The 24964-nt window shown below is 48.9% G+C and overlaps 1 protein-coding gene across 14 annotated transcripts in view; it reads right to left on the bottom strand.

Moving 5' to 3' along the window:
- The window catches only part of CEP164 (centrosomal protein 164), an 88486-nt gene that overhangs the window by 1504 nt on the left and 62018 nt on the right, over nucleotides 1–24964 (bottom strand). For 11 of the 14 annotated variants that reach the window (XM_050758960.1, XM_050758959.1, XM_050758964.1 and 8 more), the window contains 16 exons: nucleotides 21481–21612; nucleotides 21174–21390; nucleotides 20065–20142; nucleotides 19741–19872; nucleotides 19240–19362; nucleotides 17876–18019; nucleotides 17366–17449; nucleotides 17178–17246; nucleotides 16647–16822; nucleotides 16197–16323; nucleotides 15783–15841; nucleotides 15082–15304; nucleotides 3697–3804; nucleotides 2723–2837; nucleotides 1779–2126; nucleotides 851–917 (listed from right to left, as the gene is read on the bottom strand). In XM_050758960.1, the coding sequence (XP_050614917.1) occupies nucleotides 851–917; nucleotides 1779–2126; nucleotides 2723–2837; nucleotides 3697–3804; nucleotides 15082–15304; nucleotides 15783–15841; nucleotides 16197–16323; nucleotides 16647–16822; nucleotides 17178–17246; nucleotides 17366–17449; nucleotides 17876–18019; nucleotides 19240–19362; nucleotides 19741–19872; nucleotides 20065–20142; nucleotides 21174–21390; nucleotides 21481–21612 (2202 nt within the window). Of the gene's footprint in view, nucleotides 1–850; nucleotides 918–1778; nucleotides 2127–2722; nucleotides 2838–3696; nucleotides 3805–7211; nucleotides 7305–15081; nucleotides 15305–15782; nucleotides 16007–16196; nucleotides 16324–16646; nucleotides 16823–17177; nucleotides 17247–17365; nucleotides 17450–17875; nucleotides 18020–19239; nucleotides 19363–19740; nucleotides 19873–20064; nucleotides 20143–21173; nucleotides 21391–21480; nucleotides 21613–24964 lie in introns of those variants that run through there. The other 3 variants (XM_050758961.1, XM_050758968.1, XR_007719427.1) reach the window with 3 other exon arrangements.

Raw genomic sequence — 24964 nt, 5'->3', positions numbered from 1 at the left:
AAGTGCCAAAGGATGTGCAGAGGCCATCACATCTGTCACCTCCTCCCTCTTCCTCTCAGCTAGCAGAGCAGCTTCTCTGCGGTCCCTAGCAATTCAAAGCTTCAAAACATCTGGCCCCCCAGAACAGTTCCCAAATGGGAAGGCGGTGGACACCCTCTGCCCCCTTGCTGGGTGCTACTGATATGAGGCTCTGGGCTCCCACATCTGCCTGCTCCCACCAATCTCATCAGCAAAGCGCTCCCCTCTGTCAACTCGATCCTTGGCCAGCGTCAGCTCTCAAGTTGGCCAAAGGGTTGGTGGGGGGGTACGCATTGTTAGGGGCCTGAGGGAGGGAGAGGGGGATATATTTGGCAAGGAATAAGATGAATGGAAAATTAATAACAGGTTTAAATAATTGCCCGTCTGTCTCCTCCACAGGGTGTCCCTCTCACTCCAGATGTTGCTCAGCAGGACTTGGGGAAGAAGGGAGCCACAGGAAGCAAACAAGAGCTCAAGGGCAAAGACAAAGGCCAGACTCCAGAGCTGGAGGAGCTAGAGGGAGGGGCAGGGGCAGGGTCCTACCAGGGGCTGACTCCTCCCCACAGGGGCCAGAAGGCAGCTTCCTCAGGGGGTTGGCTGGGTAAGCCCAGCCCTTCCCCACTGGGACCTTGGCGGTGTGGACTTGACTTCCCTCTGGTTGCAGATGGGCGCCTCAGACCCAGGCAAGTGGGGACAGCTCTGTGGACTAGAGGCCTGCCTGACTTCTTGGGGTGAGACCAGGAGGCCTGCTCCCCTCAGAGGTCTACCCGCCCAGGGAGGCGCAGGGAGCAGCTATGACGTTCCACCCCAACCAGCCCCCAGGGAGGCTCACCTGGCAGACACGTATCCCAGCCTGCTCTCCAGCGGGGCGGGGCTGTTGCTGAGCAGCGGGATGCCAGCTGGAAGAGCGTAGGGACAGGGCTCAGAAATGGGCAGTGGTCACCACCCTGCTCACCAGCACCTCTTGCCTCCCCAGAATAAACAATAAAAGGAAAAGTTTCAATGGCTAGAGGCCAGAGACAGGTGAGAGACAGGAATGGTCCTATTTATTTTATTTTTAAAACTTAATCTACTTTTCAGTTTGGGTTAGGGCAGAAAGAAGATATTTTGTTTTCCCTCAAATGCCTGTGTTTCATGGCTTTTCATAACCCTCAGCAGGGCTGAGACCCGGGGAGGCCACCTGGCTCAGAAGCAAGAATTAACCACACAGCCAAGAGGTTCCAAGCAGAACCCTGGAGTCACAGAGACACGGGGTCACAACTGAATTTGTTATTCTCTCACTGGGTACCCTGGAGCATGCTACTTAACCTCTCTGAAACTCAGTTTCCTCATCTGTAAAATGGGGATAAATAATTACTACCTCAGAGAATAAGAACTAAATGAAAAAATATATATATAAACTGCTTGGCCCATAATGCATTGCACAAGATGGTAGCTATTAAGATAATGACAACAATGACCTTTTAGGTTCTGCTGAGCTCCAAAATCCATAAGAAAGGCCCCAGTCAGCCAGGCTCCATCTAAACCATCCTGACCCACAGAACTCCTGGCTGCAGGGCCACCTGCAACGTCTCCTTCCCCAGGGACCCACAGGCAGAGTCAATGGACCAATGGACTATGGCAACGTTGGGGGAGGAGAGGTGTGGCAAAGGGATGCAAAAGAGGAAGAGGGAAAAAGGAGCAGGAGAAAGAGGGTAGAAGAAAAGGAAGGAAGAGGAGGAGGAGGCAGGTGGGAAGGCTCCGCCCAGAGTGGGGCTTACATGGAAAATACTTGCGCCACTTCTCCAACAGGAAGTCGTCCACTGTTTGAGCCACAGAGGAGGGGAGCCTGGGCCCCTGCCCTGAATCCCAGGCCCACTGGGTGGACGTGGGTGTAGCAGATGATAAGGCTGAGAACCTGGCCAGGGAGCCGTAGTAGGTGGGGGTGGGGGTGCTTTTGGAGGCCCGGGGAGGGAGCTGGGCTGGCGTGGAGGCGAGGAGCGGTGGCGGCGACTGAGGGTTGAGGCTGTCCAGGATGCTAAGGACGCTGCTCAGCTGGCTGCTGATTTGCCGGAGGGAGTGGCTCAGCCCATGGATCTTGCGGGAGGTAAGACCTGGGGTTGAGTCAACTGAAAGAAAAGAGGTGGATGGTGGGAAGGGACTCAAGCTCAGGACCCTGGACCATTCCCAGACACAGCTGTCATGCAGCAACCTACTGGCCACCCCTCCCTGCTTCTCCAAACAGCCCCTTAGCCTTATGAGGGGGTCAGGGATGGCAGGGCTTCTGTGTTCCAGACAGTGCAGGTGAGAAGCTGGGAAACAGGTTTCCAGGGTAAGGCCCTGGGTGACGGGCCCAGGACCCCAGAGAGAAGGAAGGGGAGAGGGCCCTTCCATCACATACAGGCCAGAGCAGCCGAGAGACAAGAACCTCCCCAAGGAGGCCCTGGAAGAGAAAGGTCAGCAGGGCCAGCGGTCACACTGTAGAGTGCTCTGCAGCATTCAGAAGGCTTCCCTGACCTTTCAGCCCCATGTGCTGGCAAACCTAGATGGTCTGATTCCTTCCCAGCATTGACTGAGCACCTGGTCCAGACACCAGCTCACAGAGGCCTCCCTCTGCAGGGAAGGGGGTTCTTCTTCTGTTCCCCAAGTTCCTGCCATTCCAGGGATACCATGGTCCTCACCCCGCATCTCCCCCACTCATTCCTCTGCTGCCACCACCACTCACAGTGAGGCAGGGAACAAGATTCGGAACTTTCACTGCTCAGGCTGTCCATGTCACTGAGGTCGAAGGTTACTGCCTTCTTGGTCGGGGATCCTCCCAGAGTGCCCTCATCTGAGGCCTGCAGGGTAGAGTTAGCAGTTATGACAGACCTCTCCCACATGCTTTCTACCCTTCTTCTTTCCTTTCTAGGAAGTGGCTAGGACACTGAGCTAGGTTCTTCTGTATGTTTTGTCTTTAAGCTGGTTTTCTTACACAAATCCATGAAACATGGCCATCTCCATTTGTTCTCCTAGCAATTTTGCTGCTACAAATTCAAGGCAGTATGTAGGCTGTTGCCCTTGTGCTGTGTGGGAACTGAGGACTTGGCGAGTAGACTGCTCTGGAGCCCAGAGTTCCACCAGGCACCCTGGGCAAAGCAAATCACACAGGGCTGCCTCACAGAGGGTGAGAGGGAAGCAAGGCTCAGCATATGTCCCAAATGCCTGAGACACAGACAACAGTGCCATCAGGCCCACACAGACCCCTACCACCCTTCCCAGTAAGCTCTCCCTGCAGTGTTACTGCATCTAAGCCTCCCCCGCGCTATACCTAAACCTCAGACACCCAGGAGAATGTCCACAAGGTCCCAGGGCAGGCAGGAAAACCTATCGTGTGTGTTCATTCCTGACGCCCTGGTCATACCTCTCCTTAGGGACCAGGGTGGGGTAAGGGCTCGGCCCTCTTCTCAGGCACCTTTAGCAAGAGGGTCCAGGTGTATTCAGGACCATTCAGCACAGGTATCCAAACCCACAGGTGTCTTCAACAAACTCAGAACTGAAGCCACTGCCACCTTCATCAGCCAGTAGACAAGCCTACTGCCCAATCCTGGGCCCTAGAGGCCCAGCTCCCCCTGATGCAGGACCAAAGAACTCAACCCAATCCCAAGAACAGAAGAGGAAGGCCAGGGCCCACTGGGCTATGTGGCCATGGGGCTGCACCTCTTCCCAAAGAGAGGACTCCAGCTGATTCAGTTTCTCCTCTTTCTTCTTCAGGAGGCTGTGGCCTTTCCGCATGGCCGACTTCATCTCATCCAAGTGCCTGGTCTCCTGCAGCCAAGGAGAAAAGAGACAAATGACTACCTACACAGACGCTGGAGTCCCAACCCTGCCATTTGCTGACTGGGTGATCTTGAACAAATTACTATAGTCTGCTTTCTCATCTGGAAAAGAGAACTATGACTTTTCATAGGGTCGTGAGAATTACATGAGAAAGAGTATGTGACTATGTTGCATGCTTAACACCATGCCCACACCTTAAAAACTCTCAAATGGTTACTGTTAACCAAATGGTTATCATTTATTATGGTTATTATTTTTAGAGATGAGGTCTCACCATCACCCAGGCTGGAGTGCAGTGGTCTGATCACAGCTGATTGCAGCCTCAACCTCCTGGGCTCAGGCAATCCTCCCACCTCAGCCTCCCAAGTAGCTGGGACTACAGATGTGTGCCACCACACCTGGCTATGTTTTTGTTTGTTTGTTTGTTTGTTTTTTGTTTTTTTTTTTTTGTAGAGACAGAGTTTTGCAGTGTTGGCCAGGCTGGTCTCAAAATCAAGTGATCCTCCAGCCTCAGCCTCCCAAAGCACTGGGAATACAGGCATGAGCCACCACATCAGCCACAAATGGTTATTATCACTGCTCCAATTATCATTACTCTCATCACCACCACCACCATGGTTGAGAGGGGTTAAGCAGGGCAATGACAGGGCCGCAGGCAGCATGTTTATAACCCTGGGAAGCTGCCCCTCTGTCTGTTCCAGCCTCATGCTCTCTGCTGACCCCAAGCCAGTCCTAGGAGCCACTGGGGCCTGAGCCCTTTACCAGTTCTGAACACCATCACATTTCTTTTCTTTTCTTTTAAATAGAGTCTCGCTGTGTCACCCATGCTGGAGTCCAGTGGCACAATCTTGGCTCACTGCAACCTCCACCTCCTCCTGGGTTCAAGCAATTCTCCTGCCTCAACCTCCTGAGTAGCTGGGATTACAGGCACGCATCTCCACACCCAGCTAATTATTTTTAGTAGAGACAGGGTTTCACCATGTTGGTCAGGCTGGTCTCGAACTCCTGACCTCAAGTGATTCACCCACCTCTGCCTCCCAAACGGCTAGGATTACAGGCATGAGCCACCACGCCCGGCTGAGCACCATCAGATTTCTAAGGGCCCAGGTGATCCAAGAAAGCTCACCCTACCAGGACCCTCAACTGGTCAAAGATCTGTGATCCCAACTAATAATAATGAAGTATCTGCTTTTTCATTGCAAATTAGGCTATCAGAGAAGCAGGGTGGGTAACTAACTCAAAGCCTTTTGCTAAGTGTGTTCAAAAGATTTTCATGTACGAACGAAGTCTTTAGTGTGACAGAATGGAAAGGCAAAGCACTGGGTTTGGAAGTACTAAACATTAGTCATACTCTTCACCAGGAAAATGGGACTATTACTACTGCCTTGCACATTATAAAGGGTTATTGATATGGTTTGGCTCTATGTCTCCACACAAATCTCATCTAGAATTATACTCCCACAATTTCCATGTGTTGTGGGAGGGACCTGGTGGGAGATAATCTGAATCATGGGGGCCATTCCCGCCATACTGTTCTCATGATAGTGAGTAAGTCTCATGAGATCTGATGGGTTTATTGGGGGGTTCTGCTTTTGCTTCTTCCTCATTTTTACTTGCCACCACCATGTGAGAAGTGCCTTTTGCCTCCCGTCATGATTTTGAGGCTTCCCCAGAATCATTTCCCCAGTGGAACTGTAAGTTCAATTAAACCTCTTTTTCTTCCCAGTTTCAGATATGTCTTTATCCACAGCATGAAAATGAACTAATACAGTAAATTGGTACCAGGAGTGGGGTGTTGCTGAAAAGACACCCAAAAATGTGGAAGCGACTTTGGAAATGGGTAACAGGCAGAGGCTGGAACAGTTTGGAGGGCTCAGAAGAAGACAGGAAAATGTGGGAAAGTTTGGAACCTCCTACAGACTTGTTGAAAGGCTTTCACAAAAATGCTGATAGTGATGTGAACAATAAGGTCCAGGCTGAGGTGGTCTCAGATGGAGATGAGGAACTTGTTGGGATCTAGAGCAAAGGTGACTCTTGTTATGTTTTAGCAAAGAGACTGGCAGCATTTTGCCCCAGCCCTAGAGATCTGTGGAACTTTGAACTTGAGAGAGATGATTTAGTGTCTCTGACGAAAGAAATTTCTAAGCAGCAAAGCATTCAAAAGGTGACTTGGGTGCTGTTAAAAGCATTTCATTTTAAAAGACAAACAGAGTATAAAAGTTCAGAAAATTTGCAGCCTGATGATGCAGTAGAAAACAAACACCCTGGAGGGGCTGGCAAGATGGCCAAACACGGACAGCTCCAGTCTGCAGCTCCCAGTGAGATCAATGCAGAAGGCAGGTGATTTCTGCATTTCCAACTGAAGTACCCAGCTCATCTCACTGGGGCTGGTTAGACAGTGGGTGCAGCCCATGGAGGGCGAGCCAAAACAAGGTGGGCGTTGCCTTACCCTGGAAGACAAGGGGTCAGGGAACTCCCTCCCCTAGCCAAGGGAAGACAAAAGGGACTGTGCCTTGAGGGACGGTGCATTCCGGCCCAGATACTATGCTTTTCCCACGGTCTTCACAACCCTCAGACCAGGAGATTCCCTCAGGAATCTACACCACCAGGGCGCTAGGTTTCGAGCACAAAACTGGGCAGCCATTTGGGTAGACATCGAGCTAGCTGCAGGAGTTTTTTCATACCCCAGTGGCACCTGCAATGCCAGTGAGACACAACCATTCACTCCCCCGGAAACGGGGCTAAAGCCAGGGAGCCAAGTGGTCTAGTTCCAGATCCCACCCCCACAGAGCCCAGCAAGCTAAGATCCACTGGCTTGAAATTCATGCTGCTAGCACAGCAGTCTGAAGTCGACCTGGGATGCTCGAGCTTGGTCGGGGCGGGGTGTCCGCCATTGCTGAGGCTTGAGTAGGCGGTTTTCCCCTCACAGTGTAAGCAAAGCCACCAGGAAGTTCGAACTGGACTGAGCCCGCCACAGTTCCAGAAAACTGCTGTAGCCAGACTGCCTCTCTAGATTCCTCCTCTCTGGGCAGGCATATCTGAAAGAAAGGCAGCAGCCCTAGGCAGGGGCTTATAGATCAAACTCCCATCTCCCTGGGACAGAGTACATGGAGGAAGGGACAGCTGTGGGTGCAGCTTCAGCAGACTTAAATGTTCCTTCCTGCTGGCTCTGAAGAGAGCAGCAGATCTCCCAGCACAGTTCTCAAGCCCTGCTAAGAGACAGACTGCCTCCTCAAGTGGGTCCCTGACCCCCATGCCTCCTGGCTGGGAGAAATCGCCTAGCAGGGGTCGACAGACACCTCATACAGGAGAGCTCCAGCTGGCATCTGGTGGGTGCCCCTCTGGGACAAAGCTTCCAGAGGAAGGGAAAGGCAGCCATCTTTGCTGTTCTGCAGCCTCCACTGGTGATATCCAAGCAAATAGGGTCTAGAGTGGACCTCCAGCAAACTCCAGCAGACTTGCAGCAGAGTGGCCTGTTAGAAGGAAAACTAACAAACAGAAAGGAATAGCATCAACATCAACAAAAAGGACATCCACACAAAAACCTCATCTGAAGGTCACCAATATCAAAGACCAAAGGTAGATAAATCCATGAAGATGAGGAAAAACCAGCACAAAAAGCCTGAAAATTCTAAAAACCAGAATGTCTCTTCTCCTCCAAAGGATCACAACTCCTCACCAGCAAGGGAACAAAACTGGACAGAGAATGAGTTTGACGAACTGACAGAAGTAGGCTTCAGAAGGTGGGTAATAACAAACTCCTCTGAACTAAAGGTGCATGTTCTAACTCAATGTAAGGAAGCTAAGAATCTTGTAAAAAGGTTAGAGGAATTGCTAACTATAATAACCAGCTTAGAGAAGAACATAAATGACTTGATGGAGCTGCAAAACAAGCACGAGAACTTCGTGAAGCATACGCAAGTACAAATAACTGAATCCATCAAGCAGAAGAAAGGATATCAGAGATTGAAGATCAACTTAACGAAATAAAGCGTGAAGACAAGATTAGAGAAAAAAGAATGAAAAGGAACAAACAGGCCGGGCACGGCGGCTCACGCCTGTAATCCCAGCACTTTGAGACGGGCGGATCACGAGGTCAGGAGATCAAGCTCCGCACCCCCCACCCCCGTTCACGCCATTCTCCTGCCTCGGCCTCCCGAGTAGCTGGGACTACAGGCACCCGCCACCATGCCCAGCTAATTTTTTGTATTTTTAGTAGAGACGGGGTTTCACCGTGTTAGCCAGGATGGTCTTGATGTCCTGATCTCATGATACGCCTGCCTCGGCCTCCCAAAGTGCTGGGATTACAGGCGTGAGCCACTGCGCCCGGCCTCAACATTCTTAAAAGAATTTCAACCCAGAATTTCATATCCAACCAAACTAAGCTTCATAAGCAAAGGAGAAATAAAATCCATACAGACAAGCAAATGCTGAGAGATTTTGTCACCACCAGGCCTGCCTTACAAGAGCTCCTGAAGGAAGCACTAAAAATGGAAAGGAACAACCAGTACCAGCCACTGCAAAAACATACCGAATTGTAAAGACCATTGACACTATGAAGAAACTGCATCAACTAATGGGCAAAATAACCAAGCTAGCATCATAGTGACAGGATCAAATTCACACATAACAATATTAGCCTTGAATGTAAACAGGCTAAATGCCCCAATTAAAATACACAGACTGGCAAACTGGGTAAACAGTCAAGACCCACCAGTGTGCTGTATTCAGGAGACCCACCTCATGTGCAAAGACACACATACGCTCAAAATAAAGGGATGGAGGAATATTTACCACGCAAATGGAAAGCAAAAAAAGGCAGGGGTTGCAATCCTAGTCTCTGATAAAACAGACTTTAAACCAACAAAGATAAAAAAAGACAAAGAGGGGCATTACATAATGGTAAAGGGAGAAGAGCTGACTATCCTAACTATATGTGCACCCAGGAGAACCCAGATGCATAAAGCAAGTTTACAGATCTACAAAGAGACTTAGACTCCCACACCCCACTGTCAATATTAGACAGATCAACACGAGACAAATAATTAACAAGGATACTCAGGACTTGAACTCAGCTCCAGACCAAGTGGACCTAATAGACATCCACAGAACTCTCCACTCCAAATCAACAGAATATACATTCTTCTCAGCACCACATAGCACTTATTCTAAAACTGACCACATAATTGGAAGTAAAACACTCCTCAGCAAATGCAAAAGAACAGAAATCATAACAAACAGTCTCTCAGACCACAGTGCAATCAATTAGAACTCAAGATTAAGAAACTCACTCAAGGCTGGGTGTGGTGGCTCACAGCTGTAATCCCAACACTTTGGGAGGCCAAGCCAGGAGGATCACGAGGTCAGGAGCTCGAGACCAGCCTGACAAACATGGTGAAACCCCGTCTCTACTAAAAATACAAAAATTAACTGGGCATGGTGGCACACACCTGTAATCCCAGCTACTCAGGAGGCTGAGGCAGGAGCATCGCTTGAATCCGGGAGGTGGAGTTTGCAGTGAGCCCAGATTGTGCCACTGCACTCCAGCCTGGGTGACAGAGCAAGACTCTGTCTCAAAAAAAAAAAAAAAAAAAAAAGAAGTAAGTTATTTGAAACCAATGAGAACAAACACACAACGTACCAGAATCTCTGGGACACAGCTAAAGCAGTGTTTAGAGGGAAATTTATAGCACTAAATGCCCACAGGAGAAAGCAGGAAAGATCTAAAATCGACACCCTAACACCACAATTAAAAGAACTAGAGAAGCAAGAGCAAACAAATTCAAAAGTTAGCAGAAGACAAGAAATAACTAAGATCAGAGCAGAACTGAAGGAGATAGAGACACAAAAAACCCTTCAAAAAATTAATCAATCCAGGAGCTGGTTCTTTGAAAAGATTAACAAAATAGACCGCTATCCAGATTAATAAAGAAGAGAGAATAATCAAATAGACACAATAAAAAATAATAAAGGGAATATCACCACTGATCCCACAGAAATACAAACTACCATCAGAGAATACTATACACACCTGTATGCAAATAAACTAGAAACTCTAGAAGAAATGGATAAATTCCTGGACACACATACCCTCCCGAGACTAAACCAGGAAGAAATTGAATCCCTGAATAGACCAATAACAAGTTCTGAAATTGAGGCAGTAATTAAAAGCCTACCAATCAAAAAAAGCCCACCAATCAAAAAAAGCCCAGGACCAGAATGATTTAAAGTCAAATTCTACAAGAGGTACAAAGAGGAGCTGGTACCATTCCTTCTGAAACTACTCCAAACAATAGAAAAAGAAGGATTCCTCCCTAACTCATTTTATGAAGCCAGCATCATCCTAATACCAAAAATCTGGCAGAGACACAACAAAAAAAGAAAATTTCGGGCCAATATCCCTGATGAACATCGATGTGAAAATCCTCAATAAAATACTGAATCTAGCAGCACATCAAAAAGCTTATCCACCACGATCAAGTCGGCTTCATCCCTGGGATGCAAGGCTGGTTCAACATACGTAAATCAATAAACATAATCTATCACATAAACAGAACCACGACCAAAACACATGATTATCTCAATAGATGCAGAAAAGGCCTTCGGTAAAATTCAACACTCCTTCATGCTAAAAACTCTTAATAAACTAGGTACTGATGGAATGTACCTCAAAATAATAAGAGCTACTTATGACAAACCCACAGCCAATACAATACTGAATGGGAAAAAAACTGGAAGCATTCCTTTGAAAACCGGCACAAGATAAGGATGCCCTCTCTCACCACTCCTATTCAACACAGTATTGGAAGTTCTGGCCAGAGAAATCAGGCAAGAGAAAGAAATAAAGGGTATTCGAATAGGAAGAGAGGAAGTCAAATGGTTTCTGTTTGCAGATGACATGACTGTATATTTAGAAAACCTCATCGTCTCAGCCCAAAATCTCCTTAAGCTGATCAGCAACTTCGGCAAAGTCTCAGGATACAAAATCAATGTGCAAAAATCACAAGCATTCCTATACACCAATAATAGAGAAACAGAGAGCCAAATCATGAGTGAACTCCCATTCAAAATTGCTACAAAGAGAATACCTAGGAATCCAACTTACAAGGGATGTGAAGGACCTCTTCAAGGAGAACTACAAACCACTTCTCAATGTTAAGAGAGGACAAAAACAAATTGAAAAACGTTCCATGCTCATGGATACAAAGAATCAGTATCGTGAAAATGACCATACTGCCCAAAGTAATTTACAGATTCAATGCTATCCCCATCAAGCTACCATTGACCTTCTTCACAGTAGAAAAAACTACTTCAAATTTCATATGGAACCAAAAAAGAGCCTGTATAGCCAAGACAATCCTAAGCAAAAAGAACAAAGCTGGAGGCATCATGCTACCTGACTTCAAACTATACTACAAGGCTACAGTAACCAAAACAGCATGGTACTGGTACCAAAACAGATACATAGACCCATGGAACAGAACAGAGGTCTCAGAAATAGCGCCACACATCTACAACCATCTGATCTTTGACAAACCTGACAAAAACAAGAAATGGGGAAAGGATTCCCTATTTAATAAATGATGTTGTGAATACTGGCTAGCCATATGCAGAAAACAGAAACTGGATCCCTTCCTTACAACTTATACAAAAATTAACTCAAAATGGATTAAGGACTTAAATGTAAGACCTAAAACCATAAAAACTCTAGAAGAAAACCTAGGCAATACCATTCAGGACATAGGCATGGACAAAGACTTCATGACTAAACATCAAAAACAATGGCAACAATAGCCAAAATTGACAAATGGGATCTAATTAAACTAAAGAGCTTCTGCACAGCAAAAGAAACCATCATCAGAGTGAACAGGCAACCTACAGAATGGGAGAAAATTTTTGCAATCTATCCATCTGACAAAGGGCTAATATCCAGAATTTACAAGGAACTTAAACAAATTTACAAGAAAAAAAAACAAACAACCTCATCAAAAAGTGGGCAAAGGATATGAACAGACATTTCTCAAAAGAAGACATTTATGCGGCCAGCAAACATATGAAAAAAAGCTCATCATCACTGGTCATTAGAGAACTGCAAATCAAAACCACAATGAGATACCATCTCACAACAGTTAGAATGGTGATCATTAAATAGTCAGGAAACAACAGATGCTGGAGAGGATGTGGAGAAATAGGAATGCATTTGCACTGCAGGTGGAAGTATAAATTAATTCAACCATTGTGGAAGACAGTGTGGCGATTCCTCAAGGATCTAGAACCAGAAATACCATTTGACCCAGCAATCCCATTACTGGGTATATACCCAAAGGATTATAAATCATTCTGTTATAAAGAAACATGCACTAAGAATGATGGATTCCAGCTGCATCCAAGTCCCTACAAAGGACTCAAACTCATCCTTTTTTATGGCTGCATAGTATTCCATGGTGTATATGTGCCACATTTTCTTAATCCAATCTGTCACTGATGGACATTTGGGTTGATTCCAAGTCTTTGCTATTGTGAATAGTGCTGCAATAAACATACGTGTGCATGTGTCTTTATAGCAGCATAATTTATAATCCTTTGGGTATATACCCAGTAATGGGATGGCTGGGTCATATGGTACATCTAGTTCTAGATCCTTGAGGAATCGCCATACTGTTTTCCATAATGGTTGAACTAGCTTACAATCCCACCAACAGTGTAAAAGTGTTCCTATTTCTCCACATCCTCTCCAGCACCTGTTGTTTCCTGACTTTTTAATGATTGCCATTCTAACTGGTGTGAGATGGTATCTCATTGTGGTTTTGACTTAGCAAACTATCACAAGAACAGAAAACCAAACACCGCATGTTCTCACTCATAGGTGGGAACTGAACAATGAGATCACTCGGACTCAGGAAGGGGAACATCACACACCGGGGCCTATCATGGGGAAGGGGGAGGGGGGAGGGATTGCATTGGGAGTTATACCTGATGTAAATGACGAGTTGATGGGTGCAGCACAGCAACATGGCACAAGTATACATATGTAACAAACCTGCACGTTATGCACATGTACCCTACAACTTAAAGTATAATAATAATAAATAAATTAAAAAAAAAAAATAGAAAAAAAAAAAAAAAATAAAAAAAAAAACATAAAGAAACATGCACACGTATGTTTATTGCAGCACTGTTCACAATAGCAAAGACTTAGAACCAACCCAAATGCCCATCAATGATAGATTGGATAAAGAAAATGTGGCAAATATACATCATGGAATACTATGCAGCCATAAAAAAGGATGAGTTCATGTCCTTTGTAGGGACATGGATGAAGCTGGAAACTACTATTCTCAGCAAACTAACAGGAACAGAAAACCAAACACTGCATGTTCTCACTCATAAGTGGGAGTTGAACAATGAGAACACATGGACAGAGAAGGAAACATCACACACCAGGGCCTGTGAGGGTGGGGGACTAGGGAAGGGTAACATTAGGAGAAATACCTAATGTAGATGACAGGTTGATGGGTGCAGCAAACTACCATGGCACGTGTATGCCTATGTAACAAACCTGCATGTTCTACACATGTATCCCAGAACTTAAAGTATAATTTAAAAAAAGAGAAGAAAGAAAAGAAAAACCCGTTTTTTTGAGGAGAAATTCAAGCTAGCTGCAGAAATTTGCATATGTAACAAGGAGCAAAATGTTAATCCCCAAGACAATGGGGAAAATGTCTCCAGGACATGTCATAGGTCTTCATGGCAGCCCCTCCCATCACAGACCCAGAGGCCTAGGAGGAAAAAATGGTTTCCCCAGGGTCCCCATGCTGTGTGCAGCCTAGGGACTTGGTGCCCTGCATCCCAGCTGCTCCAGCCATTGCTAAAAGGGGGCAAGGTACAGCTTGGCCCATGATTTCAGAGGGTGCAAGCCCCATATCTTGGCAACTTCCACGTGGTGTTGAGCCTGCGGCTGCACAAAATTCAAAAACTGAGGTTTGAGAACCTCCGCCTAGACTTCAGAAGATGTATGGAAACACCTGGATGGCCAGGCAAAAGTCTGCTACAGGGGTGGGGCCCTCATGGAGAACTTCTGCTAGGGCAGTTCAGAAGGGAAATGTGGGGTCAGTGCCCCCACACAGAGTCCCTACTGAGGCACTGCCTAGTGGAGCTGTGAGAAGAGGGCCACCATCCTCCAGATCCCAGAATGGTAGATCCATCAATAGCTTGCACTGTGCACCTCAAAAAGCCACAGATACTCAATGCCAACCTGTGAAGGCAGCCGGGAAGTGGGCTGTACCCTGCAAAACCATGGGGCAGAGATGCCAAAGACTATGAGAACCTGCCTCTTGCATCAGTGTAACCTGGATGTGAGACATGGAGTCAAAGGAGATCATTTTGGAGCTTTAAAATTTGACTGCCCCACTGGATTTCAGACTTGCATGGGCCCTGTAACTCCTTTGTTTTTGGCCAATTTCTCCCATTTGGAATGGCTGTATTTACCCAATGCCTGTACCCCCACTGTATCTAGAAAGTCACTAGCTTGTTTTTGATTTTACAGGCTCATAGGCAGAAGGGACTTGCCTTGTCTCAGATGAGACTTTGGACTGTGGACTTTTGGGTTAATGGTGAAATGAGTTAAGACTTTGGGGGACTGTTGGGAAGGCATGATTGGTTTTGAAATGTGAGGACATGAGATATGGAGGGGCAAGAGGTGGAATGATAGGGTTTGGCTGTGTCCCAATCCAAATCTCATCTTGAACTGTACTCCCATAATTCCCATGTGTTGTGGGAGGGACCTGGTGGGAGATAATTTGAATCACGGGGCCATTTCCCCCATACTGTTCTCGTGATAGTGAGTAAGTCTCACAGGATCCTGATGGGTTTATCACGGGTTTCTGCTTTTGCTTGTTCCTCATTTTCTCTTGCCACCACCATGTAAGAAGTACCTTTCACCTCCTGCCATGATTCTGAGGCCTCCCCAGCCATGTGGAACTGTAGGTTCAATTAAACCTCTTTTTCTTCCCAGTTTCAAGTATGTCCTTATCAGCAGCATGAAAACGGACTAATACAGTTATCATGAGGTTCAAATTATTTACTACTAGAAAAGGTGTTTGCATGCTATGCATTGCCATGGAAATATAAGTGACCCAGTGCCAAGGTGGCCACTCTCATGGAGTCCCGAGAATGACCAACTGAGGGGGAGCCCAAAGGAGTGTTTTGCTGACTCCCCCCACCTCCCACACACAGGGCTGGCAGGTTCTTCCCAAAGCTCCTGACCTTCTCCAGGTTCTTGCGCATATCTTCCAGGGCCTTGATGCCTGGTGGGTCTTTGGCCACCTCCTGCGCACTGGCCAGCTCATGGCGCCAATGCTGCTGGGCAGCTTTCAGAGCTGTCTGCCGCCTCCGCATGGAGTGTGTCTGCCGCACAAGGAACTCCTTGGCACTACGGAGGGCTACCCCCTCAGTAGAGAGGAGGTGCCAGACATTGTGGGAGGACAGGCTGGAGCAGGAGAGTTGAAGAAGGAAAACAGAAGCCTCTGAGAACTCTGCTCTGGGTCACACAGCCACTTCCCCAGCAGATGCCCACCCTGAGCACAGACCAGAGCTGCTGGGCTGGGGCTGGGCACTGTGAGTGTAGGGATGCCACTGTTCAATACCCACAGTGTGCAGTGCCTGGGACTGACAGTGCCCCCACCCTGACTCTGAGAGGGATCGTGCCCGGGGCCTCCAGATAGATGACCAGACACTTCCAGCAATCTGTTTCTCCACTAGAGAACAATGCCATGTCAAAGATCACAGTGGGCAGTTTCTTGGCTTGCCAGAGAAGATTGCTTAATCCTCCAGAACCTTCCCCACGAACTAAGCCCCACTGGTGATCACTGTCTCCTCACTTCAGCTCACCCAGCTCTACGATGCAGGTACTCACTTACCCCTTCATGGTACCCTAACCTGAAATAAGACAGGCTATGGGAACTCACCTGTTCAAGTATAAGTCCTCCTGGCTCTGGGAGAGAGAAGACACCTCTTTGGTCTGGTTCTAGGGACACATGGTAGAAAAGTCCACTGAGTGTAGCAAAAGCAGATACCCTGCAGGTTCAAGACCCCAAAGCTCCTCCCAGTGGTCTAGACAAGGAGATGGCTCTCCAGCTGCCAGGCACTGCTTACTTATAGATATCATCTGACTGGTGGAGACGACTGGTAGCTGGGAATAAGAACAGACCAGGTCCCATAGAGAGCAGAACCAGCCCCTCCTGATACCTCAGCCCACCATATACTCCTCCCCTCCTGAGGTTCCACCCCTCCTGATGACCCATCCCCTCTGGAAGTACTCCCCTGATGCCCAGCCCCTCCCAATGCCCCACCCCATCCTGGTACCCCCACCCCCAGCTCACTGTCCCAAGGGATTTCCTCAGGTCCTCAATGTGGAGATCCGGCTCAAAATGTGGGGAAACATTATTTTCCTCAACTGTCACTTCTCTCAACAGGTGCTGCTTCTTTTGAGCTTCAGCCTCCAGGCTGCTGAGCAGGGAAAGGGGAGTGAGAGGCAGGGCGGTGGCAGAGGTGGGGGGTGAAGTGGGTCAGAACCATCTCCACCCCCTCACTCCCACCCATCAAAGTCCCTGAGGAACAACAGCACCAGAGATCCCCTGCTTTTCACACCATCTTAACAACCCCAACTCCCTACAAAATGTAGCCACAGGCTCTTCTGCCTAGCTCCCAAGCTGGGACTCCACCTCTCCCTATTAACTGGGCCATGATCCAAGCAGCAGAGGTCAGAGGGCAGAGGGCAGAGGGCAGGCAGGAGGCAGTCAGCGGGGCTAAGTGCAGGGTGCCCATGCCACCTGATGTGTTTCTGCAGTTGCTGGCTCTGGGCCTGTAGCAGATCCACTTCGGACTCCAGCTTCAGCTTGCGGGCCTGCAGCTCATCGAGAATTTTCCGGAGCTGCTGGTTTGACTGCAACAGGTGGGTGTGCTCCTTCTGTGCCTCCTCCAGCTGCTGATGGGTGGCTGTGGCTTCCTAGGGGCAGAAGGAAATATAGAAGCACCCAGAGACAGCACAGGGAGACGGCAGGGAACAGACAGCACTAGAGGGTAGGGAAGCCAGAGGAGGATGGGCTGGGGATGAACTCAGAGCCACTGAAGTCACCACCTCCGAGGTCAGGAGGTCTGCAGGCTCCTGTCCCACCACAGCCCCACTCCCTTGAAGTTCCCAAGTGGGGTCCACAGAGTGGCACTATTTGTGGAATACTGGCCAAGAGAGTTTGGAACCCCAGTGCCCTGGACAGATCAGATGAGCAAAATGTGGGGAACAGGGAGAAGAAAGACAGGGGATGGAGGAAAAACAGGAGGGAGGACAAAAGAGGGAGACAAACCTCACTCTTCAGAGCAACCTGCCTCTGCACATCAAGCAGCTGCTGCTTCTCCCTCCGGGCAGTCTCCTCCTTGCAGAGAAGAGACAGGATTTTCTGGCTGACTGCAGACCCCAGGTCTGAGGGGCTGGGCCTGCCCTCTGCTAGAGGAGCTATGACTCTGAGGTCAAGGACTCCTGCAGATCCCTCACCTGGACCTCCAGCAGAGCCAATCTGGCCTTGACATCTTTAGCTCTGGTTTCAAGGTCCAACTCTAAATCTTGGAGCTTCCTTTCCTGCCCAGAAAGAGAAAGACATAAGCACAGAAAGAGTGTAAGGCATTAGCTGAGGGGCAGGAGGGGGTTCCAGAACCCACCATGCCACTCCGCAACCTCCACTCTGGGCTCAGGCTTCCTCGCTGTGTGCCCCTGCAGCCTCCCAGGAAGGCTCCGCACCTTGGTTACTTCCTGCTGGAGCAAGGAGACGCGAAGGTGCCAACCCCAATGCCTTACAGGGGCTGACCTCTAGTTCTAATCCTGAGTGTGTTCCCTGGCCCAGAAAACAAAGCAGCAAGGATGCCCCAGCTTGGAGATGGCCAGTGAGAGACTCGCACTCCAGAAGCTGTCAGGCTCCATCCTGCTGGGGCCACGCGTTTGCTCCCAGCACGTTCTTACTGTGCATGGAGGGGTCACAGTGGGCTCACCCTGCCCCAGGCCCCTCACCTGCTCCCTGTGCCGGCGCCGCAAGTCCTCAAGACGCTTGTGTTGCTCCTGCCTCACAGTCTCCAATTCTCGCTCATGGGCCCTCTGTAGACGCTCCAGCTCTCCAGTCAGGTGCCCCAGAAGTTCAGCCCGCTGCTTCCTCTCCTGCAAGGAGGATGGGCCCACTGGTGGGAAGCTGCGGCGGCCCCTTCCACCACAAAAATCACAGCTCCCGCAGCCCTGTAGCCTTGCGTCAATAAGATCAGGGACACCGTCGGTTCCCTAAAGCCAGCTCTTGGAGAAGAGGAGGGTTACAAGCACAGCACCGGCCCTGACCCCAGCAAGCCTGCAGCCCTCTACGGCTGAAGCAGAGGCTGGCCGGATACCATGACGGAATCCCCCTCTGGCTCTCCTATGGCTCCACCATATACAACTTTTCCTCCTTAAGGAATGAGAGGTCACTGATAAAGTATCACTATTCTTCAGCACGGTCATAATTGGTTGGGGGAAGGGATGCAGCAAATTTCATCATGGGACAGCTATTTCTGCCCTGGAAAAGATCCTAGAAAGAGTCTGGGATACTGGTTCCAGTTACTGGAGCAGTAGTCTTAACGCCCTGCAGGGGCCCAGCTGTGGGCCATAGTCAGCCACCCTCTACCCGCTCAATGTTCACCCTCAATGTGAGCAAGCCAGGCCAGCTTGGGTACACTCAAGTCGCTGAACTTTCCTACCTTAAGCTCAAAGACTTAAAATGGGGAGAATATCAGTATTACTTGGTTCTTGCCAGTCTATTTCTTGGTGTCCTGAGATGTTGAGGAACCCTGGTGACGTGGTGTTGCAGTGAGGAAACTGAAGGCTTTGGAGTCGGACACCCTGGGCTTGAATCTTAGCTCTTCCACTCATTAGCTGAGTATGATCTTGGCAAGCTACTTAAACTCTCCAAGTCTCAGTGTCCTCATCTTTAAAATGGAGATAATGATACTAGATCTTTCCTAAGGCTGGTGTGAGGACTAAATGAGTTAAAATAGACAAAGAGCTCAGAACAGTTCTCGGCACACAGTACAAGCTCAATGTATGGGGGGTCTTTTTACCATCAGAAGAAAGTGCAGCCTGCCTGATAAAAAAGGAATTGCCCCTCATTAGGTGGAGGTCTTTCTCATGCTTTAATAAAAAAGGCAAAAAACATCATCGTGGCAGGGTACTAGGAAGGAAAACCTCCCACAATCCCTGACCACAGTTTATCCCCTTCCTCTGCCCCACAGTCAGGTGGGAAGGACCCCGGGGTGTGCGTGCATGTGCATGTGTGCGTGTGTGCGTGTGTGCATGTGTGTGCGCATGTGTGTGTGCATGTGTGTGCATGCGCACAGGGGATGTGGCTGAGCTACCTCAGCTTCATACTGCTCTCTGGCCTTAGCCATCACTTGCTGGTGCTCCTCCTTCATCTTGTCCAACCTCCTCTCATGCTCCCCTTCCACTTCCTGGCGCTTCTCTCGCAGGAGACTGCTGAGCTGCAGGGGAGACGGCAGGCAGGTGGCATGCAGAACCGAGGTGGACCAGCACTCAGGGCCTGCTGCACCTGAAGGTCTTACACACATTTCCCCAATCTCCCCCGACACACACAAAACATGGACATCACACAGCCATGACACCACGGTCAGCACACAGCCATACCCCAACACACCCTCTCCACATGCATACAGGGGCATCAGATTGGAGGAGTACCTGGTTTCAAGGGAACTAAAGCATAAAAATGGAACCAGAAGTGCTAACCCCAGCTGAGCCATCCAAAGCAAACTGGAGGCCACTGAGGCTAGGACAGCTCAGCTGACTGTAAGAGAGTCCACGACAGGTGCACATAACTGTGGAAGATGCAGAGCAGCACTCACCTCTTGCTCATACTCAGCCATGTGATAAGCCTTCTGGTGAACTCTGTGCTCCACCTGCCCAAGGCACTTCTGCAGCTGGGCCTCCTCTTTCTGTTGAGCTTCCTCTATCTTCTTCTGGAGGCTGGAGACCACCTGAGGAGGCCCCCGCACACACAGGGAAGTGTGTCCCTCAGGGATACTGTACAGCTGCTGTGTGGGGATGTGTTCTGAGGACCTGGCATCCATCCCCAGGGGCTGGAGGGAGAGGCTCACTGCCTAGTAGCCAGGGATGGGGCTGAATTCTGTTAATCAGCCATGAAGGGGGCCCAGAATACTGCGTCTCACCTCCTGGTGCTTGGCCTCCAAAGAGGAGCAGAGCCGCTCCAGCTCAGCACCGTGCTCCTTCTCCAGCCTTGCCACCGCCTGGGAAGCAGCAAAGGGACTGTGAGGGAAGCTGGCCAGGCACTGACCATGGTGGGAGGCAGAGCCAGGAAGACTACCAACCCCCAACCCCTTGAGATCAGGGTCAAGGGAAGCACGGGGAAGCACAGCACATCTTTGTTCCTCTGAAATAACTCAGCCCCTGAAGTCTACAACTGGCAATGAACAGGAACATGAAGGCCAGAAGAGAAGGCCAGAAGTAAGTTTCGGCTGTCTGCTCCCACCCCCTGCCCTTAGACTAGGCCACAGGTCCACAGACGGTGCTCATGCTGGTAAATAAGATCCAAGCCAGGGGGGCCAGGTTGGATGGTATCATTAAGTCAGGCCATGTAGAACCTTCTTTTTATTTTGGTGAGGTGCAAAGCTGCAGCTTTTAGACATGGAAAACACTACAGCAAGACAGGGGAACTCCAATGCACTGCAAGTGCTCAGAGAGACTGTGCTAAAACCTTCAGAAGCCAGCCATGTGACTGGAGTACAGGGAGTATGGACAAAGAGAAAATCCCTGCTATGTTGCTAGCCTCTCATCCTAAGAAAGGAGGGAAAAGTGGGGAGTGAGGCCCTTGCAGCTGTCCCTCAGAGACAGTGAGGGACAGAGCGCCCTTGTCTCAAAACCTCTGGTCTGGCTAAATCTCTTTCAGTCACCAATTTTCTCAAATCCACAGGACACTCTCCTTCAAGCCTCTGATGGTTCTCTGCTTGAGAACCTCCAGCCACCACTGCCAACCAGCCTGACCCTGGAGGGGCCTCGGGATGCCTGCTGCATCCTCTGCCCTGCCATGGACAGCAGAGCAAGCTCCTGCCCTGAGCTAATTTGGTCCATATGGAGTAATGGGCCCAGGCAGTCACCTCGCCATCTCCCATGCCAGTCTATGTGTGAGACCTACTCTCCACCTGGCTCCCCAGCCTGCACGCCCACCCGAGGCTTGCCCTTCCTCTCCCTGTGTTCTCGGTCCCCTCCCAGGCAGCCCAGACACATATCAAAGGGTGAGGTCCCCACTTGACTGACTCACTTCTTTCCTCTCCCCTTCCAGCTGCTCCCTCAGCTGCTGCAGAGCCTTCTCCTTAGCAGCGTTCAGGGCAGCCTGTTCGCTCTTCTCCGAAGCCTCCATCTCTTCCTTGAGCTGCTCCAGCGTTTGCCTATTTTTCTGTTCCAAGCTGGCCCTCTCAGCCTTCTGTTGAGACTCCAACTCTTCTCTCAGTTTCTGCAGGGAAGCCTCTTGCTCAGCCCTGGATGGACAGAGTAGGTTGGGAACGGCCCTGTGTACCCTGGGGTCACCTCCACGAGGCTGGGCAGCTCACAGGTAAGCACGCAGTTACCTGATTTGGTCCTCATCTGCTTGTGTGCTGGACTGGATCTGGGCTCGGAGCCAGGATAGCCTCTGGCTTTCCTCCTCTCTCATCCGGGCCTCCTCCTCCTCACTGGCTTTCTGCAGTCGCTCCCTCAAGGAACTGAGATGGAAAGGAAAGGCGAGGTTGTCAGAGAAACCACAAGGGTCTTTATTCTATTCACAGGCTGTGGTTGTCAGTCTCCAACAGCCCTGTGTTCTGCCTAAGAAACTTCCTAAATCTTTTTTTATTTTTTTTCCTGTTTGGAGACAGGTTCTTGCTCTGTTGTCCAGGCTGGAATGCAAGTGGTGTGATCACGGCTTACTGCAGCCTTAAACTCCTGGGCTTAAGCAACCCTCTCACCTCAGCATCCCATGTAGTTGGGACCACAGGCATATACCATCAAACCCAGCTAATTGTTGAGATGGAGTCTCGCTATGTTGTCCAGGCTGGTCTCGAACTCCTGGGCTCAAGTGATCCTTTGGCCTCAGCCTCCCAAAGCACTCAGATTATAGGCGTAAGCCACTGCGCCCAGTCAAAGTTTCCTAAAGATGAGTCTAACCTCAGTCTCTGGGTCTACAGCTGCCTCCCATAATACCTTCCAGGATAACGAGGGAACCATGAACTCCCCTTTGCTTCAAGAAGCAAACTACTGGCCAGGCATGGTGGCTCACGCCTATAATCCCAGCACTTTGGGAGGCCGAGGCAGGTGGATCACTTGAGGTCAGGAGTTTGAGACCAGCCTGGCCATAATGGTGAAACCCCATCTCTACTAAAAATACAAAAATTAGCCGGGCATGGTGGCACACTCCTGTAGTCCCAGCTACTTGGGAGCTGAGACAGGAGAATTGCTGGAACCTGGGATGCAGAGGTTGCAGTGAGCTGAGATCGCACCACAGCACTCCAACCTGGGCAACAGAGCAAGGCTCAATCTCCAAAAAAAAAAAAGCAAACTACTGGCTTCTGGGTTTCAGTAATACAGCACTTCTTCCAAAGGCTCCCCTCTTGTCAACAGCTTCACCTCAGCATGGCACTCACTCAAAGATAGCGATAGCCACCCAACCTGATTCCACATTCTTTCACTCCGACAGACTCTGTTCTAGGCACATCAGCTGAGTCACCATCCCTCCATTCTACCACACTCTTCCTTCCCAGATTCTCTGCCAAGAATTCCCTTTTCTATCTAGCAAACCCATATTCATTGCTCAACACCCAGTTCCCTCTCTGGGAAGTCTTTCCAACTCCCTCCAAGCTTATCAATTCATCTTTCTGTTCCCATCACTTTACATGTGGACCTTTCTTATCCCATGCTACTCTGCACCATGCGTCACATGGCATCATAATTCATCTTCTGTATCTGTTTTCCTTGCCAGTCTGGGAGCTTCTCAAGAGAAAGAATCTTGTCTTAAAATCTGTTATATCCCAGGTACCACACATAGTAGCTGACATAAAGTAAGTGCTTAATAAATTAACTGAATTTGAACAGCATCATACAGCCCCAAACTATAAGCAAGTTGTGATATCTACGAAAGGTTATCTTATTTACACACCAACAACAGTGGCCATTTCATCCTAAGCAGACATCCCCCTGCTTACACAAACCACATCCTTTTCAAGTAACTCCTCACACAGCCCCGCATGACCAGGGGATGTGTGCTGGGCACTCAGGGAATTCAAGCCTAGGAAAAACATGATTCGGAAGACAATTCCTTTGAAAAGCTTCTGTAACAAATCCTAAAGCCAAAAAAAGACTTAGGAATCTTTCCTATTTCAAGATACGAACACCATTACTTTCTTCCATTAAGAGAGAAAATTTGGCCGGGCATGGTGGCTTACGCCTGTAATCCCAGCACTTTGGGAGGCCGAGGCGGGCGGATTATCAGGTCAGGAGATCAAGACCACCCTGGCTAACCCAGTGAAATCCCGTCTCTACTAAAAATACAAAAAAAACAAAAAAAAATTAGCCAGGTATGGTTGCAGGCACCTGTAGTCCCAGCTACTCAGGAGGCTGAGGCAGGAGAATGGTGTGACCTGGGAGGCACAGCTTGCAGTGAGCCCAGTGAGCCACACACTCCAGCCTGGGCGACAGAGCAAGACTCTGTCTCAAAAAAAAAAAAAAAAAAAAAAGAGAGAGAGAGAGAGAGAGAAAATTTGAAATAAGTAAAAATCCTTCCTTCTAGATTCCCCAGAAACCCTTTCTCTTTGTCCTATGGCTAAATTTTACACACAGCAACAGTGTTAGAGCTGGCAGGGACTTTAGAAGTTTTAAGTCCAATCCCTTCATTTTACAGTGAAAGAAACTAAGGGCCAATCTGCCTGCCTTCTCATTCTAGAAATATTTGTTGTAAGATCAGCTGTGGCTTCCAGAAATTTCTACCACATGGAATTTCCCAGCAGAGGGAAGAAGAGCCCATTCCTCAGAAAGGCTTGGGCATAAACAGAAACAGGTTCTGGTGATGAACTATTTTGAAGAAAGTCAGGCAAGGCACTGTCCACAGAGAAGTCACTTAGTCAAGAATGCCTGAACATGCATTGATTTCAACTGAAAATAAAAGTAATTGCTACTATTTGTTCAGCAACTACTATGTTCCAGGCCATGAATCAAGACACTTTTGGCATTCCAGTCTTCCCCACAACCTAAGAGGGCCTCTGGAGTCACGGCCCTTGGGAGAGGGATGGAAAGTACAGTCAGCCAAGCTCAGGGTGGCCAGCAAGAGGGGAGGAGACTGGTGGGCTGACAGGGACACACCACCAGGATTTCCTCCAAGGCACTGCACCTTAAGGTGAGTCACACTCTGCTTGGGTGGACCCCTGCCCCAATTCTCAGTTGGCTGGAAGAGGAGGATGCTAGGGGGTTGGAGGTGTCTGTTCTTTGGGATGCTCCCTGGTGGAGGATCCACAAGGATGCAATATAAGGACAGACCCTGGGTCAGTGCTTCCTGCATTGGGCTCGTGAGAGATTGTTCCGACCTTCCCAGTACTTGTATGTTGGTTTTCTGTTTTATTTTCTCTAAGTTAAGCACAAATGTTTTATATATACTTTGCTAGGTATCATCTAAAAATAATAATTTTCTACCACTCTTAGATGTTCTGTACGAGAGGACAAGACTCAGCCTTTAGTTAAATTGCCAAGTAAGTGAAATGTTAACACCTTTTCGTAGTACCTTTCCCATCCTGGGACTGTGACAGATGGCTCATTAACAGCTCAATATCCATTCTCCCTTTCTTCCTTACCAACAGAACCCTGCTTTTATTCTACTGGGTAAAGAGGTCAGCTAAAGGACTACATTTCCCAGTGTTCTCTGCAACTAGGTGTAACCAATGAGATGTAAGCAGAAATTGTTGGGTAAAGTTTCCCAACTTTAGTTGGTCTTGGTAGAACCATGGGCATCCCAGTGGTCCCCAGGCTGAGAGGGTGTCCCTGGCTCCTCACATCCCCTGAAAGGCCCCGGGAAGCATGCCCAAGGGAAAGGGC

Source organism: Macaca thibetana, chromosome 14 (assembly GCF_024542745.1).
Source record: "Macaca thibetana thibetana isolate TM-01 chromosome 14, ASM2454274v1, whole genome shotgun sequence".
NCBI lineage: Eukaryota > Metazoa > Chordata > Mammalia > Primates > Cercopithecidae > Macaca > Macaca thibetana.
The sequence above is the reverse complement of the archived record's forward strand: the minus strand, read 5'-3'. Positions and strand labels throughout refer to the sequence as shown.